The sequence below is a fragment of the Sceloporus occidentalis genome, unplaced genomic scaffold, assembly GCF_023333645.1.
Source record: "Sceloporus occidentalis isolate IW3139 unplaced genomic scaffold, rSceOcc1.0.p SCAF_43, whole genome shotgun sequence".
NCBI lineage: Eukaryota > Metazoa > Chordata > Lepidosauria > Squamata > Phrynosomatidae > Sceloporus > Sceloporus occidentalis.
The window spans coordinates 4,098,341-4,116,843 of NW_028317023.1; the positions used below are offsets into that span (position 1 = coordinate 4,098,341).

General features: G+C 38.6%; 1 protein-coding gene across 1 annotated transcript; it reads left to right on the plus strand.

The window, feature by feature from the left end:
* Nucleotides 1-900: 900 nt before the first annotated feature.
* Nucleotides 901-13,478, plus strand: LOC149289726 (heat shock factor protein 5-like). Its single transcript, XM_089490246.1, has 6 exons — nucleotides 901-1,477; nucleotides 4,142-4,519; nucleotides 6,315-6,412; nucleotides 6,628-7,137; nucleotides 8,106-8,224; nucleotides 13,292-13,478. The coding sequence occupies exons 1-6, from the start codon at nucleotides 901-903 to the stop codon at nucleotides 13,476-13,478; spliced, it is 1,869 nt and encodes a 622-aa protein (XP_089346372.1).
* Nucleotides 13,479-18,503: the final 5,025 nt, after the last annotated feature.

Below are 18,503 nucleotides of genomic sequence, written 5' to 3' on the forward strand. Positions count from 1 at the left end.
TTTTCCTTCTCTGAAGGAAACTTCCGGTATTTTGGGAACCCTAGAAAACATGGCGAGTTCTGATGAACCGTAACAGGTAATAAATAAATGTGTCACAGATAATAAATAAGGTGTAGAGATACATTCCACTCACACATATGTTTCGGTAAAATAACGAATGAAGCAGGTCCTGCTACGCACAGCACACCAGAGTCCTATACGTGACGCTCGTTACCAGAACAGTAGAGCCGTGAGCCGAATTCCCGCGCTATTGTCACGTGACAGCGTCTAACTGATTTTATTTGTCCGATACTCGGTGGCAGTGACGTTTATAGCCACTCGCTGATTGGCTGGACGGGGGACGTGTGGGTCGCGCGGCAGGGTTAAGCGCTACGCGGTATAAGAAACCTTTTGTAAGCGAGTATGTCAGTGAGCGCCCGCAGCGGGTGTATGGTATGGGAAAGCGCCTACCTTTGTGGCCGTTATATGGCGCGCGGTGAGGTTACTCGGCACCTCGTGGGAATTAGTAGAAAACTTAAATCTGATTGGCCTTAATATGGAATTTAAACCTGAGCGTTCGGATGCGCTCAGTAACGGTTCCATAGATCGTTAGCAACCAGGCGAGGAAGGGAACCCGTTCATTACGAAGATAGACAAGAACTGAAGGCTAGCTTTGGGGGGGGGGGACATCGGTGGGGCATAAATATTGGGAATTCCCTCAGGGCAGGTAAACCAGGGGGTGGGAACAGGCCCTCGGAGGCAAAACCAATAAAAGCAACAGGATAAGGGACTGTGATAAAGACCCCATAGGAGAATCCTCCCCCTATGTTTAATGTGGTATTCACACATCAGAGCAACCCTTTGTATTAGACAGGTATCTGAAGGTGTTTCGCTTTATCACCTTAAATACATGATTAGCAGATGGATGCAGATGACTCCATACCGGCTACACCTGTCAATCCCAATAATTTCCCAGCAAAGCTCTGGCGTTTAGTGAATAACCCATGCTACCTGTCCATCTTCTGGGACTCCCGTGGGGAAGGGATCATCATTGACCAGCAGCTCTTTGAAGTTGAACTCCTTAGTGCCTCAAAGTCAATGAATGAGAACAGTGAACTCTTTAAGACTACCAACTTCACCAGCTTTATCCGTCAGCTCAACCTCTATGGCTTCAGAAAGGTTGTAATGGGTGTTGATGGCCACTCTGGCCACCGTCATCCCAAAGGCAACCCATGTGTTGGTGATGGGCAAGTCCATTACTTCCACAATGCCTACTTCCGCAAGGACCATCCAGATTTACTGCTCAATATGAAGAGGCTGACGAGCACTAATAAGGCAAAGTTAGCTGCTGGCCTCGAAGTAAATTCCCGGCCTCCAAGTCGCTTGCAAAGACTACTTAACAGCTCAATGGAGCAAAGCAAAATGGAGAAGCAGAGCACTGGTATGGAGCCATACAGGTTCAACAGTAACATGGCGTTGGTCCCCAGACCACCAAAGGGTACGGTTCCATTTTTTATATTAAGTGGTTTAACATCCCACTTGAATCAAAGCTATTATTATTTAAATAAACAAATATAAAGTTTGTATTATAGAGATTGCTACTCTAATCATCACTGTGCTGGTCAGGTAACAATTTTTGGCCATCACATGATTTAAATAATGGTCGGTGTAATTCTTCATTGCATAGAGGCTTTGGGGAAATTGAATTCATGACTGTACATGTTCATAACTTATTTCTGTAAGTTGGTTTTAAGAACGTGGCCTTTTTAGGTTATTTAGCCAAAGTACACTGCTTCAAGTAATATCAGCAACACCATATAACATCCAATAAAACCTCACATTTTGGGGCAAGTCACCTTATACAGAAAGACCAAAAAGCAGAGCTTTGCAGATGTGATTTCAGCTCCAAGATTATCAGTTTCATAAATATTGTTTTCTTTCTGAATGAGAATCAAAATCTGTAACAGAATCCCTTTAATTGTTTGTTTGCACGTTAATTAGATAAATCCTAAAGCTTTCAAAAGGATTACTGCTGTAAAAAATACCCAAATTACACGTTTTAGGAATCTCCAGGTGTGGAAAAAAGCGCTGAAGTCGGTATGTCTTTTGTATTGTGGTACCAGAGTCGGTGTGTATTTGTACATAATGTTAAAGGTTATCTGCAGTACTGTACAAAGTTGTGCAGCACTGATGAAAGGTGTGTGTGTCGAATTGCACCAATAAACGTCAATTACCGTGTTTGCTCGATTATAAGACGACCCCCCAAATCTGAATATTAATTTAGAGGGGGAAAAAAAGCCTTAATATAAGATGACCCTATAGGAAAAAAGTTTTACCAGTAAATGTTAATTCATGTAAACTATTTTTTTTAATAAAAGCTATGATTGAGAAAAATATTTTGGTTTTATTTCATTCTATTTTCCAGCCTTATACTCCCTATATGCCACTGTGCCCCATGATAGGCATTTTAACCCTATATGCCACTGTGCCCCATGATATGCCTTTTGACCCCCTATGTGCCACTCTGCCTCCAGAAATGCCTTATACCCCTATATGCCACTCTGGCATTAAGGGGGTTAAAAGGCATATTATGGGGCAGAGTGGCATATAGGGAGGTTTAAGGTATTTCAGGAGGCAGAGTGGTGTATAGAGCGTTAAAAAGGCATTTCTGGAGGCAGAGTGGCATTAAGGGGGTTAAAAGGCATTTCACAGAGCACTCTGCCTCCAGAAATGCCTTATGCCCCATTTAACACTCCCCTGCCCCCCCCCCCAAACTTACCAGTGCTTCTGACTCCCCTGTCATGCAGCCGGGGCAGCGTGTAGATGTCTACAGGATTCGCGTAGACAACTTACTCTGCAGCCGGAAGGAGGTGTGTCTAGCAGCGGGGGGGTTGTCTGCGTCCATCGCGCAGACCTTCCCCGGCTGTCAGAGTTCCCCGCACTGGTGCGGCACCGGTGCGGGGAATTCTCTCTGACAGTCGGGGAAGGTCTGCGCGATGGACGCAGACAACCCCCGCTGCTAGCCACACCTCCTTCCAGCTGCAGCGTAAGTTGTCTACACGAATCGTGTAGACATCTACACACTGCCCCGGCTGCACACCGGGGACTCAGAAGCACCGGTAAGTGGTGGGGGGGGGGGCGACATGAGGATCCAGGTCCCCTGCAGCGCTGCGGGGGATCTGGATCTTAGTCTCATAGTCAGACCTATTTGAGGTCTGATTATAAGACTACCCCGATTATAAGAGGAGGGGTATTTTTCAGAGCATTTGATCTGAAAAAACCTCGTCTTATAATCGAGCAAATACGGTAATTACAGACCAATGGATAGTAAATGAAAATAAAAACATTGTTGGGGAAGAAAAAAAAATTCACTTCTACATTTCATGGCTGGCTTCTGGATCCAAGTAAAATTTTGTATAAGTCGCATGCCGAATTTCGCAAAACAACTTCGCTTATCAAGTTGTTTGCAAATGTATGCAACTTTAAATTTAGTGAGTTACAGGCAAGGGCATGCAAGCCTAGTGTCAACTTGCATATTCTCGCCTGTAATTTGCAAAATTAACACACACAACAACGTTATAATTTAATGACCAAGGGTGAGAGATGATTGCCCCTTCACCCACCCTGTGCTCTGTCGGGGTAATTAAATAACCCATGGGGGTTGGTAAAGAAAAGATATATATATTTTATTTTTTGTACAGAAAACCTTATCTACACCCTCACTTCTTTAAGTCCTCTGGACGGGGGGTGGGGTTTGGTGTGATTTCCATCTGGCACCAGGAGAATCCAGTCTTAGAAGCCGGTATTCCATCTCTTTATTGGGCTCCATAGACTTAAATGGTGCCCTTTGAAGTCCGTGGAGATGCAATGCAAGCTTCTACCACTGGTGAACATCAGTCTACTGCAAACAATTTTGCCAACACGCAAACACCTTAGTGAAAAGATCTGATAGCCCTATTAGTGTGATGTTTTTTCTTTGCAGACTAAATCATTCTGTGGTAACTAGAGTAATCTTTGCTAATGTAGCCATGCATTTTCTCAGTCAGTTCAAGACTGTAAAGAGTTTCAAAACTGGTAAAATAGCAAATAGGATATTGCATGGGTATATAAATGAAAATGATGAAATAACCTGTAAAACGTTTGCTATTTTCTGATTGTACAGGCCCAGTGACTATTGGTCACATGCATCATTCTTGTCAAAGAGAAAATCCCTCTCCTTATCCATATCTTGGTCCTGCATCTCGAGGTCATATTCCTTTCCCATTACCTGGCATGGACCACACTTCACTTTCTTCACGAACATGGCCTACCTCCTTGGGTCTGCTGCCAGGACCAGTAGAGTCTCCATCATCTTTCCCTGAACAGGGTATTCTGTTCCCTATCCGACAAAGGCTCGCCAATGAAGCCCCCTACGCACTCCAACCAAGTTCAACTCCTGTCCATGTCCGTCAAGGTCCTGCCAACATTCCAGGGGGTGTGCAAAATTATGGTGGTTATGGCCACCCCTTACCACCATACCCCCAGCCATACTATCCAGCAGGTGAGTTTATTTTATAATTATGCTCCTTTAACCTGCTTTGTTAATAAACAATGCTTGATAAGATCAGCTATAGTAATAACCTTAAGAGATTAATCTATATATCAAATGTACAAAGGTGGAAAAATACTAATTAACCCTTTAACATTTTTACTGTGATCTATTTTAGATAAGATTATTGTTTCCACATCTGCTTTTTGAAATCCCTTTAAGTCTAGTTCATGTGTGATGTCATGAACCATGTGTTTTATTGACAATTGTCAAACTTTTTTGCATTTTGATTATTCTGTTATTCAGAATGGGGATATAAAGACCATGTGACAATTTGGCTGATCACACTAATTCTTCCTGCATGAAGTACTAAGGGTGTTGTGTTGATAACATCTTTACAAGGAAAAAGACACCAAAATGCCTTTTGTCATATTTTTAATGAGTTGTGTAGACAAAAAAAACCTACTCTTAGCATTATAAAAACTGCCTCTATACCCTTAGTAGTAGATGCAACAATTAGCATTTTTATTTATTTGTTTTATAAGCTATTTCACAAATTTCAGATGTTGTTTTTGATAACATGTTTTGATGTTTCTCCTGCAAATCTCCCCTTGTTGCGCCCTCTGTTGAAGATTTTTCATAGTCACCAGTTCTGAGTTCAACAGAAATCATGTAGATAAAATGTTTATCCACTAGAAATTCAGTATTTCAATGTTTTTTTTGTTTACCAGTGATAACTAAACTTGTGTTAAACTAGATAACAATTTCACTTAGATCTTGGTATGTGATGAATCGTGATTTAGTCCCATTACTGACGACCCATCAAAACTGGGGCGTTATATGCACGCTATATGCACAACTCCCCGATCAAACCTCAAATAACGATTGTGGCATCTATACTACAAACACTAAAAAGGGTACATTGAAACCAATAGAAACTTATACCTATTTATTCAGTTGGGCCTCACAAGGCGTTCATGAAGTGAATATACTTTTATACATTCATACATTCTTTACTATAAACTACTTTTGTCTACAATTCACAAGACATGTTTGATCGATTTTAATGCAATGATGAAATGTGCAGACGAGCCGAAAGACATTATACCCATAAAGATTTAACCCTTTCAGTCCCATGACATGTTACTGGGCATAAAGAATAAGAGACAACACTTCTGGGGTAATAATTTGTCAATGAGTTAGGACTTATACTTATTATTACCACACCACATTCACAGTTACCTACATAGAAATGTCCTTATTGAATTACAGATTTTCACTTTCACATTTGGTACATATTGTTCATTTAGCATCAAATCTGTGGATATCTATTAGCTGCAAAAGCAAACCAAATTTATTAATTTTAGACAAGCATAAGTAGACATCACAAGAAGCTTTAGCATATATATATAGATTACTTATGGCGCTGGCTGTAATGAGCTTCAGCTGCGGCAAAGGCGAAGTTTGTTTGACCAGAGCCCTCCTTACCTTTTCTTTTTTTTTTTTTTTTTAGTTGAATTCTTATGTTATATACTACTTGATATGTCCTTTTTACCCATTGTACAGCACAGCAGAATATGAGCGCGCTATATAAAACCATAAATAATAACCCACTTCCGTTTGATATTATAGGGGACACAGTAGACCCAAAGAACATTGGGCTTTAAATGTGTAGGTAAAGTAGATCAGTTGGCAATCATTTTTGCATAAGTGCTTGAAACCGTCCTGCCATTTTAAGAATATGTTTGTGTCTAATCAATAATGCTTGTAATGCTTAGTATCTCTTTCCTGTTTATTCTGTCCTCAGCTTTTCTCCAATACTGCTCCTCAGCTGCTCATTTGGAGCATCTCGCTGGCTGTTCCAGCACTGCTGTCTCCTCTTACCAACACTGCAGCTATTTTCAGGTTAGTACTAAAAAGTTGGACACTTTGCTTTGTGTGTTTTAGATGTTGAACTTGATAGTTTTAGAAAATTCTAAATTCTGTTATCCATAAAAAAAAATCATTATAGATATGAATAGAAGATACTTGTTAGGAGATAGTTTCCACTATTTCACACTAAAAAGCCTATTTGCATGTGACAGTATCCATAAATGATATTGACAAATGTCTTGCTGCAGTCTCCACGTATGCAGTCGTCATACCCAATGGACTTCTTGCCTCCGTTTTGGCCAGCTGGTGATTCCAATGTGTTAAAGAAAGATGATGTAAATCTAGATGCTGTGTTCCAGACTGTGGATGAGCTACCCTCATCTCCCAAAGTAGATACGGTGAAGATGGACACACAGGAAACTCAGGATAGGCCATCTTCTCTACCTATAAAACATCCCAATGAATTGAATACGAGGGATTCTTGCAGTCAAACAAATCAGCTGTTCTTAACACCTGAAAATGCTAATATTCCATCATATGTAGCAGCTGAGCAGTCTATTCGCTTCCCATTGTCACAGCCTACTGCTAATAGTAACCCCCACCAGGGACTTCAAAAAGAGGCAAACCCTAGAGTCTTCCCCTCACCGTTTAATGTACTGGATCCAAACATTTCTGTAAAACTGGAAAAGGATGAGGATCAAACAGCAGAGATCTCAGCAGAGCAAAATGAACCAGAATTACATGTCGACCCTCTGCAGGTAACTGTATTGTGCTATTTTATAAGAAAAACCCTAACATTTTGTAGTCATTGGCACCCAAGCCTGTTATGTGGACATCTGGAATGTGTTGGATACATTGTCCCATTGCTGTAGGACCTTATTTTTCAATTACTTTTTTCTGAAATGGCTGACCGGAGAGAGGTTTGCTTTGATCTTCCTAGAGAGGTTGAGATTTTAGATTGAAAATAGTGTTCGTTCTGAAACGTCTCAACATTACATGCACTAAATGTGTGGTTGAGTAGATAGCACTTGTCAGTTTACCGTGTGCCCTGTGTGGGAAATACATTGGTTGCAGGTAAGTGTGGTTTTAAAGTTTTATGTTTACCCTAGTCTTGATTTTGGATGGCCATTAAATTGAGCCTGTTGTTCCTAATAATGAATCTTGCAGAAATTGACTGTTCAGCCCAAGAATGCACCTAGATGATACAACTTATCACCTTACATACTATAAACATACTTTGGTGATCTCAGTTACTAATGGAGTGGATTGATGATGGAGAAATGATATCACTTCCAGCCACAGAGGGATACACTTATGTGGCCTTTGAACTTGATGGCATTTGAAACTGTTTCCTGGAATATATGGGAGTTAGGAATGTTTGTATCTTGCTTTCATCCTTCAGGGGGATTATCCTGGTTTTATGTGTGTGTGTATGTATGTATGTATATATATATATATATATATATATATATATATATATATATATATATATATATATATATATATATATATATCCTAATTTATGCATTTATTTTGTAGGTAGAGTTGAAGGATGCCAATACCCCACCTATGAAATCAACCCAATACATATCTTCTGAAACAAACTTGGCTAAGGGAGAGACTAAAAAGATCAATTGAATTTAAGTCACCAGGTAAATTAGCAAGGATTTTAGCAAAATAACAAATTGATACATTTACAGTGGCTGTGTTTTTTGTTTTCTTGTAGTTTAACTTTGCTATCTTCAAGAAGAGTCAGGATGGCAGAGTTGTGTTGTTTGATCCCAAACCACCTACATTTGAAAATGAATCATTTAATGGGTTAGGGACTGGTGTGTCACAAGATTGGTATTTAGTATTGACATTGAACAATACATCAGTGACATCTTATTCGTTATTTTTTTTATAATTAGTAACTTTATTCCTATTCTCAAGTAACATTTTTTTTAAACTTTTAATATTGTATGTCCCAAATATTTTATGTGAAGTCATCTTCACAAAAGAAGAGTGGGGGGTCATTCATAATATGAAACACACCTGCCATGTGTTTATTATCTCAAAGGGTCCATGTCTGGATTACCCGTAGCAAAACACAAACAAGTTTGAGACTAGCATGATAATGCGTTTACTAAAAAAAAAAAACCAGTACAGTTTATTACTCAGTATTTTACTCAAAAACAATTCTGCATACATACATACATAGTTAATTGGACATAAGGTTGAAAAAACCTAGGTCCATCAAGTTCAACCCTTCTACCTAACCTTCCTACTCTTGATCCAAAAGAAGGAAAAAAAACCCTCATTAAGCTACTTCGAATTCTGCCATCAGGGGAAAAAATTCCTTCTTGACTCCAAAAGGCAATCGGATTTCTCCTTGGATCAAGAAGAGCTAAAATATTAATTCTATTTATAGCCCTAAACCTTGATTTAATTGTTTGTGTACAAGTAAGGTTTTTTTTTTAATCTTTTGTGAAAAATTGTATAAAAAATAACATCTAGTTTACCTTTTAATATGTTGTCCTAAGGTAGGTCGCCCTCAGGAATGTCTCGGGTGATGATTTACCACAGAACCAGCAATCAAGTTTTATCCCAACTAAGCCAGACTTTCTAGCATTTTGACTCAATGAGGCCCTCTCTATGATTATAGTGTGTAGTTGCCTAAGGTTGCACCTAAAGAGTATATATATATATAATACATATTGAATCTCATTAACTAGGCCTTAAATGACCAACCATATGATGTTTAAATTCGAGGAGACAGAAGTGTTATTTTCTAAGTCCAATAACTAAAGAATGCCTGCACCGATTTGTAAGCAGGAAAAATGTGCATGTAACATGAACACAGGGTGGGAATGGACCCTTAAAGTTATAGTATTCTATTCCAGACTAAAATCCCCACCCCCCCCCATAAATCATTATTTTCTATATAAAGTAGGTGATTACTAACCAAAAATGAATTTTTTTTATGCAAACAATGTCTTGGACTTGTCTGACAAACAGAATTCAACCTTTTTCTTTTTTTCTTCTCCTCCCACAGACAATCATTTAATGGAAGCAACGTGCAAACAGGAGCATTTTCCTAAGGAGCAAGCACTAACGCAGTCAGCGTTATATGCCATTGAGCAGTGTGTGTGTGTGTGTGTGTGTGTATATATATATATATATATATATATATATATAATAATTTTATATAATGATTTTTCTTTCAAAAATGTGCAAAATGGTTTCTACGTATCGGCTCAAATGAAAACAAACACATAGTATTTATTTATCTAGAATAAGAGACTTTTTTTGTTTAATTTGTTATAACATTTGCTAAATAGTTTTTAAATTTAGTATGTATACAGCATTTATTTCAGTGTATTAGAAAATATCTTTTAGTATTATATGTATAATATATTACAACTATATGTGTGTATCTGTATAGTTGTGTGCGTATGTATGTATATATACACATAAATATATATATATATCTATATATATATATATATATATGTATGTGTGTGTGTGTGTGTGTATAATATATACATTGTGTACAACCTGTTTGTAAGCTCCTGCTTGCGTTTGCATGCCAGCCGCCTCCTGGTCACTGTTGTGCTTGAGCATCTTTTGAATTGTAGCCATCAACAGCTTGAAGGCTATTGCTTGCCAGCCTTATGCTTGTCAGTATGTCCAAAGTGTGTTATACAGTTGCATTTCTCTTACATATATAAAGCGGATGTACGTTTTCATTACAGTTGGGTGACCGCTGTTTTTGTGTGTTTCAGTTTTATCCTAACTCTGCTGATATTCGAAATGTTTGTTGCTGTGTTTTTAATCTAATGTATTATTTATATATTTATAAAGAGGTATATACAATAAATTGTGCACTAACACCTTCTGTTTCTTTAAAAAACACAGTGAGGATTACGTATAAAGGGCAGTTCTGCTACTATGTAGTATGAGTGGTGCAATTGCCATGGCAACCAAAGAAACATGCTTACTGTTAGCAACACTTCCATAATACAGGAAGTACTGCACTTCCACAAAAATAGGCACAAACAAAAAAAAATGCCATGGTGTAACTGCATAATCGGGTAATTTTCTTATTTTCTATAACCAGGCCAGAGGGACCAGCGATACAACAACAACCATGTTTTGTTTGCGTTATCCATGGTGACCAAGTGCTTTGAAGATTTTTTTTTTGATTTTTTTTTACACAATCTTAACTTCCCTCTCTTTCATCATCGGCGAGTAGCTTTGTTCTCAGCCACATCACAGTTCCTGTTCGTTCGGTCGTATCATAATTCATGTTCTGTATTGCAATCCTTAGAATTAAATTCTAAGGATTGCAATATATTATATCGGCAGTTACATTTAGTAATGTGAGGTTTTAATGTCTGTCATATTCAAATCTCATTTTCCCACAGAGATTATGTGAATAATTAACATATATTATACTGTGTTACATAATTACGCTTTAAATATCACTGTTCCTATGCAATATATACTTTTAATCTATCACTGCTGCAACATAAACATTTCCTTTGAAAATTCAAAGTAGACTGGGTAGGGTTTGGGCATTCATCATCATTAGAAGTAAAGTTTTTAATGCTTAATTTGGGTATAAAGTCCCCTTTTCTTTGCACCCGTATCATGTCCCAGCGTAAAGTGCTTTTAAATGTTAACTAAGACCCATTATTTTTTCTAAGCATATCCATTAATCCATGACAGTCAGTGGGCAAATAGGCAGGGAGTGCTGAAGACTGTCAGCCCTGGGGCAAAGCCTGCCAAATGGCCTAGTAATAAAGTGTCCCAAAACATATTTACCATAAAACACACTCAGTCAGCACTATTCAAGTCTGTCCAACACACGTTCGCCATCAGGGAACAATGGACTGCATGGAAAATGTTTTAAGGGAGCACAGAAAAGATCTAGCTTAGGTGAACAGTGCTTTAAATTCTTAATACTCTGTAAGTTCTGGTCTTTCTAGTAAAACTTCAAATCAGAGCAGCCCACATAGAAATGAACCCCTTGTCCCCCTTACCAGCATTTCCCTTTTAAGATGGGCAGCTTTGTACCCCCTGGGCAGCCGTGGGCTCTTTATGCCTATGGAAGCAATCATATGCATTCATCCCTTTGTCCGCCCCCAACAATTTTCCATGCACGAGATGTGATCAGCCAAGCACATCTCCTGGTATGTGATACACTTACTGTCAGCGCCTGTGCTGTCTCAGCGACCATCATAGGGGTATAAAGACACCCCCCCCCCCGCAATAAATATGTCCAGCTTTCTTGCCTCTGATTAGATTCTTCAAGCAATTAAGAAACTATGGAGAAGGCAGGGAGCTGCAGCTGTGGAGCTGCAGCTTCTACCCAACTTTTACAATAAAACATATTAAAACATTCAAAAGTATCAATTAATATGTTTAAGCCTTTTAGGAGCAGAGATCTGGAAAATTACTTCCCCCTGGGAGGCCAAGACATTTTCAACAATTTTCACATCCTTTCTGTTTAACTGCGATTTTTCAGCAGAGGTTTTGCTATTGATTGGTAGCTGACTTGAGGCAAATTTTGCATCGTGAAACAAGATATTAATGCTTAAGTACTTGAGAAAAAAAAAGACATTTGATGGGTTTTTTTTAACTACATCCCATGAGTATGTATGTATGTATGTATGTATTTGAGTATCTTTAGATTTAACTATACTTTTTGTAAACAAATGCAATCATGCATGCGCAGAGAAATTGTCACGGTTGAAACAAAAAAGCATTATGATTTGGAGGGGATAACTACCCCTAAACACCAAAATAACCCCTAAAAGTACACCTCTTGACAATTTCAAAAACACCCCACTTTTCTTGGTCGTCTACAGCAATCTCGAAACTTGCAAATCGAAAGTGCATACGTGGCTTTAAATTGGGAATTCTGAGGGAGGGCACCACCTTTCAAAGTAGCCAACAATAAACACAAATCTAACGGGAACAGAATTTAAAGTGTTTATTTGCTCTGCCTTTTCACATGTTAGGCACATTTTGAGGTGGATTCTACATGTTTGGCTAGCTGGAACAAGAAAGAAGACTCAAAAAAGTATATCCCACTTCTCCTGAGCACATAAATAACACAAGAGACGCTAAAATCAGTGTAGAATGCAGAATGGTTTTATTGTATTTTTTGACAGTTGAACCAGGAAGGTACACCACTTGCATTCGGGGGGTAAAACCACCCCTAAACACCAAAATAACCCCCCACAAACGATACATTCCCTGAAAACTCACCACCTGAAAATCTTTGACACCCCATTCACCTTTCTTGGTGGACCACTGCATACACAGAGCTAACCGGAACACAGTTTTCACATTTTGTGCACGCTGGAGTCTTTGCACATGTGGCATGGTTTTTGCTGAAGTTCTTTCAATGGGTTAGGGGACAAATTTTCATTGTTTTTTGGTGTCTCAAAGGATGATTAGACTAAATTACTATTACTAATAACTATTGATCAGTAAGACAGGACAATTTTTAGTGATTTGTTAGAAATCAAAATTAATATTTTACAATAAAATATCCGTATTCCAGATCACTTGTGACAGGTTTATGCCACCAACATTTGTCAGTGAGACAATAGTCAGTGACCTATCAGTCAGTGACCTATAGTCAGCACTTATCAGTGATCAGATAATAAAAATGAAAAATCTAATGTAATAATGTAAAAAATCATTAAGTATTTATTTTTATTTATAAATGTGTGCGTGGTTTTTTTTAACCTGTACGATCTGGATGATCCCTCTCTATGACAGCTGTCAATGATAGGAGGGGAGAGGTCATCAAGTGGCAGATCATCATCAGCCCACTCCTGATTCTGCAGTTCTGCAGCACCTTTGACTTCCAGGTCATTCTTTTTAACTATATCTTTTTTTTTAACTATATATCCATAGGAGCACAGCATTGATTTCACTTTGCCCCCATGAGAGCGATTGTGCAGCGTTAACCTCTTTAATGCTGCAATTGACGGTAGAAGAAACCCTCAATCCCATTCCTGAAGCTGCCTATGCCAGCAGGGACTCGATCACCGGTAGACCTGATGATCGCAAGGTTAATGCTGCACAAACGCTCTTAAAGTAGCGATCGTGCAGCTTTTTTACATGAAAAAAACTTTCCTCATTGCAGAGCAATGTTTGAAGTGGCTAAATGCCACTAATGGGGCTGGGGAGGGTGAAAAGTGTTGCTACGTATGTGCTACGTAGCTGGCCGTTGAGGCCCAATTTGCCCGCTATATGGGACATATGCAGCTTTGCACTCCAGGGGTAAAGTTTATTATGTGTTACGGAATAACCCCTTTGGACATCAAACTGGGACAGTTTTTTAAAAAAAAATGTGATTGTTAATCTTTACTGTTTTTAGAGAACAAAAGCAAAGAGTTTTGTTGAAAAGGACATCTCAGTGTCTTAAAGACCACTCCCACAAAAATAAATACATTTGTGTATTTAACGTTTAACAGGTATGTGAATTTGCCCAGAATTTGATGAAACAGTGATGCTGTTTACATAAGGAATGTCTTGACGAAACAGAATGTAAAAAGAAAACAAATTCAGAAGCCGTTTCTAGTCTGCACTTGCCTATATTTTATTTGCACTAGTGCAGCCTCCTGAGATATAGTGATCCTATTGTAGAAACTTTGACTGTTAAATCTTGAAGGAACCTTAACATTCCTCCGAGACCTGCTTTGAAATTGCTCGATATGTTTCCACTGTCAAAACATCATTACCTGCAAGATCAATACTTAGTAGCTCTCAAAATGTTGATATATTTCACACTCCTCAGGCAGATAGTTTAAGATAAATTGGTCTTTGCCCAATATATTTACTTCTAGGAGCAACCTATGCTGTAGCGCAGTGAAATATTCTGGCAGACGACCTCTGCAGTGAGGACGGTCGCTGCAGATTGTGCTGTTGGGGTGGTGTACTGGGTCAACCGGGGACATGCCAAGATATTTTGGGCAATGCTATGCTTCTAACTTTGGTGAAGGCCCATTTCTATTCCAGCATGACTGTGCCCCAGTGCAGATAGCAAGGTCCATTAAGACATGGTTCAATAAGTTTGTTTTGGGAGAACTTGAGTGGTCGCACAGAGCCCTGACCTCAACCCCATCGAACACCTTTGGGATGAACTGGAATAGAGATTGTGAGCCAGACCTTCTCGTCTATAAAATATACAGTATTTGAATCATGGAGAAGGTGGTTCATATGGTCTTTGTGTCACCATAACCTCCCTTATGGCTCATATTCATTTGGCCACAACATGACCTATACCATGACCACAAGGACTTTTGCATTCTTGAATGAACTTTCAACATAATTCCTAATAGTGGTCTTTTTTTATGTAAAAACTATTGTATTGGTTTATTAGTGTACAGAACTGTAAAATGTAGAATCTAAGAATAGATCAGAGATCCGATCTAATGCATCATTTGCAGATGTGGTTGATTTTTGACCCTCTAGATGCAATAGGATTGAAAGTACAGGCTGAGTATCCCTCATGCAAAATGCTTGGGATAATCTGGTGTGCCGGTGTCAAAGTATGGTAGGCGAGGAAATATTTTCCTCGTTTCACCACTCTCTTGCCGGTCTCGCTGACAATCAGCATCACGGCAAAGAAGCCAAACAGGAGGAGGAGAAAGGCTCTACGAGAGTGGTCAGACAACAGGAGACTTTCGTGTCCCCATCCCTCATCTGAACTGCCCTTATCTGAAAAAAAATTGGATAGGGGATTTTCCGAAAAGGGATACTCAATCTGTATATATATACACCAGTGTGTGTGTATATATATATATATATATATATATAAATATATATAGTTATTATGATTATTACTTTACAAGATACTTAGGAGAAACACAACAAAAAAGATTATATTGGTGAAATGTTTTGTATTCTGACAATGGCTCCGAGATTAAAAACCACAAATAGTTTTTCAATCAAAAAGATTTTCGATCATCTACAAACCTGTGATCTCTCCATCACTGAGAGTATTTCACTGGAACGATCTGATATTTACATTTAGAAATGGCCCCAAGTACAATATAATTTTCTGTTTCATACAGTTCCACACGCATGATTGTTCTATTCCTGGAATAAGCGTGTTTAAGTGTGCAATGCTCTGCTTCCACACCCTCTAGATCACAGCAGTTTGAGCCGGTTTCTTTTAGTAAACAATAGGGTAATGTAAAAAGCTGATAATACTGTAAATTACACATTCTGTCAATCTTTCTTAAAGACCTAAATACATTGTGAGGAGGGGGGTGCATAAAACAAGGTCAGCCGCACTGCTCACAATTCTGCCCGAAGCAAATACATGAAGGACGCGCAGCCTTGGTTCTGTTTATACATCAAAATATGTTGGCGTTATGTGCGTAAGGATTCTGTCCTAGGCTGACTACTATATCTAGCCAAGACAGGCTTCATAATGATCGTACTCCACTGCAGACATCTTTGAAAAGAAGTGGACTGAATTACAGCGGTAAGCGACGGGGGTAGGCAGGGGTTCTGCCCGTGGTCAGGACCCAGCCAAGATATGCCACTAGCAAAGATCCAACGTGTCGAGGCGTTTCGCACACACGCCACTTAACTACTAATTCTGTCGGATTCTATTGTTAGGAATTTCAAGAATATGGAATATTTGATTACTAATGACAATGGCTGTCACAGAGCCCCGTTGATTTGCACCTGCTGCACGTAAGGAATGTATGATAATCAATGTATCGGGACCTGAGCAAGGAACCCATAGGGTTGTCTACCCACCGGTGTAGACGTTAGTGCTCCTACTTTGTCATTTTGTTTCACATTTATCACAAAACATTAGGAATTGCTGTTCTGGTGCAAGTTATATGGTACTATCAATAGTAAAATTGCATTGGTTACTATTGGTTTGCCCCACTTTTGCCATTTTAGTTAAAGACAAGCTCCTTACAACCCCCACCGTGAAGCAACGGACTACCTTTATTTATTTAAGTTAAAAGGGACAGCTTCCTAGTGAAACTGGCAGCTTCTTGGGTTAAGAAAGACAAACACCACTGACCTCCGCAAGCTTACTGTGAGGTCAGAGGTCACAAGCAAAGCTTAAGCTCTATCATCCAAATAATGTCAAAAGAAGGAGAGCTTCTGAATTCCTAACCCCTGACATCAGCTTGATCTCTGTGCTGATTACGGATGAAATGGGGAAACCAGAGATAGCCGTTGTCCCAACCTTTATGAAAGCACGGGAAAGCACAAATTACAGAAAATGTAAAGCATCAGAGGCTGCTTAACCTAAAATGCATAACCTTATATTTATACAGTATAAACTGAGGCTGCCAGACAACCCATCAGCTGTTCAACTGAACTGAAGGAATAATTACAGTGTTATTCTCACTGGGGCATTATCTGTCTGTGATTTGGAATGGCCTTGTTGTGATTAATATTTAGTTATAGAGCATTTTATGTAGTGATATATACTTTGATTATGATGGTAGTGAAAAGCCATATCGCACAAAACATTAACGACAAATCAATGATTTATGAGTCCTAAACTGGCGTTCTGGAATGCAAAATGTAAACAGGTGTTAAATGTATAATATTGATGTATTCATTGACTTACGGGAACATTTATTTAGAGAATTATACGTAAACGTATGATTACATTATTCTTTATTCAAGCCAAATTAAAAAATCAGGAAAATAATGAGATCGACATGAAAAAGCCCTGTGTGCGACAAATTATAGAATTTAAGATTATATATTCTCGTCGAAAGGAAAGGCTTATTATTTTTCCCTGTATGAGGCGTATTTATGTTAGCAGCAGGCTACCTGGCAATGTGTGTTAAGTTTTTGTTGAAGCAGAAGAGCAGGAAAGCTTGCGTAAAGTTTTGGATGGCTGTCATTAGTAACAGCTTGTTTAAACTGCAGTAAATGCAGTGTTTGCTATAGTTGTGAGTCTTCTTTTTTAGCCTGACATCAGACAAAGGGAGATACTAGCCTCAGTGACATATTCAGGTCTAGGGCAGCAGGTCCTTCATTGAATAACAGGGAGCCATTCACTATATTGGGCTCCCTACAGAGCCACTGCTCGACAAGCTGGTTAAAGGTGGGAATCACCGATCTCCCCAACACTATGGAGGCCTATGTCGATGGGGCGGCTGGTGGCTCTGTTGTGGGTCAAGATAAATACCCCACTGACTAGCCTCAGCGGATGTCAAAAGTGGGGCATGTGAAGCCAGAGATCTGTCAATAAATGGCTTACAAAGGGCAACATTTGCACCATCAATATTTATTTGATTACATTGCACCCTGCATCAGTACCCTGTACTAGCTTCTGGAGACGCTTTCAGCTCGCTAGAACTAGCTTCTGAAAAATATGATAATGAAGACGTGAGTAATGATGTAAAATATAGAAATAAGTGGTGAATTTAATATTTATGTGACTTTTTGCAACAAACATTACATTACATACGTATCACTTACTGTACTGGACATCCATATGTAAATAACAAAAGGATGTAAAAATCTATGAAATAAAAAAAAAATGGTGTTTTAAAATGGCAGAGTATCTATTGTGCATCTTGGTTCTCTACTTTTTTCTTATTTAAATTATTGTTCTTTTTATAATAATAATAATAATAATAATAACAATAATAAAATATTTTCCCAATTATTTCCCATTATATGCCAGTTCAGCAAAGTAAAGAAACCTAAATATGTTTCTAAAAAGCCTAGTACATTTTTGAAGTAAAGGAGATTACACATGCATGTAGGTGGCACACAAACCCCTTATAGAGTACAGTACACAATATAGCTCAGGGTAGACATACATAATAGGGGGTTATACAACATAATTATACCAATCACCATGTATAAAATATACATTTATACACATATGACACCCTTTATGCACTTCTAGTTCCGGTGTCTTTTAGGTTTATGACTCCAAGACGCTCATGATTCTGGCTAAGGGTCTTTGGAGTGATATGCCTTTTAATACCTGGCCATCATACCCATTATAATGGCTTAGGAGTTATATACGATGTGCCCACATAGCTATTTTTTAAATAAATATATGCTTACATATTTACATTTATTTATATGCACATTTATGTAATTTTATGTGTGTCTCTTC

Coding starts and splice junctions, on each gene's coding strand:
- LOC149289726 (XM_089490246.1), top strand. CDS start 901: ATGGATGCAGATGACTCCATACCGGCTACACCTGTCAATCCCAATAAT. Junction 4,520..6,314: donor CCAGCCATACTATCCAGCAG/GTGAGTTTATTT, acceptor TTCTGTCCTCAG/CTTTTCTCCAATACTGCTCC. Junction 6,413..6,627: donor AACACTGCAGCTATTTTCAG/GTTAGTACTAAA, acceptor GTCTTGCTGCAG/TCTCCACGTATGCAGTCGTC.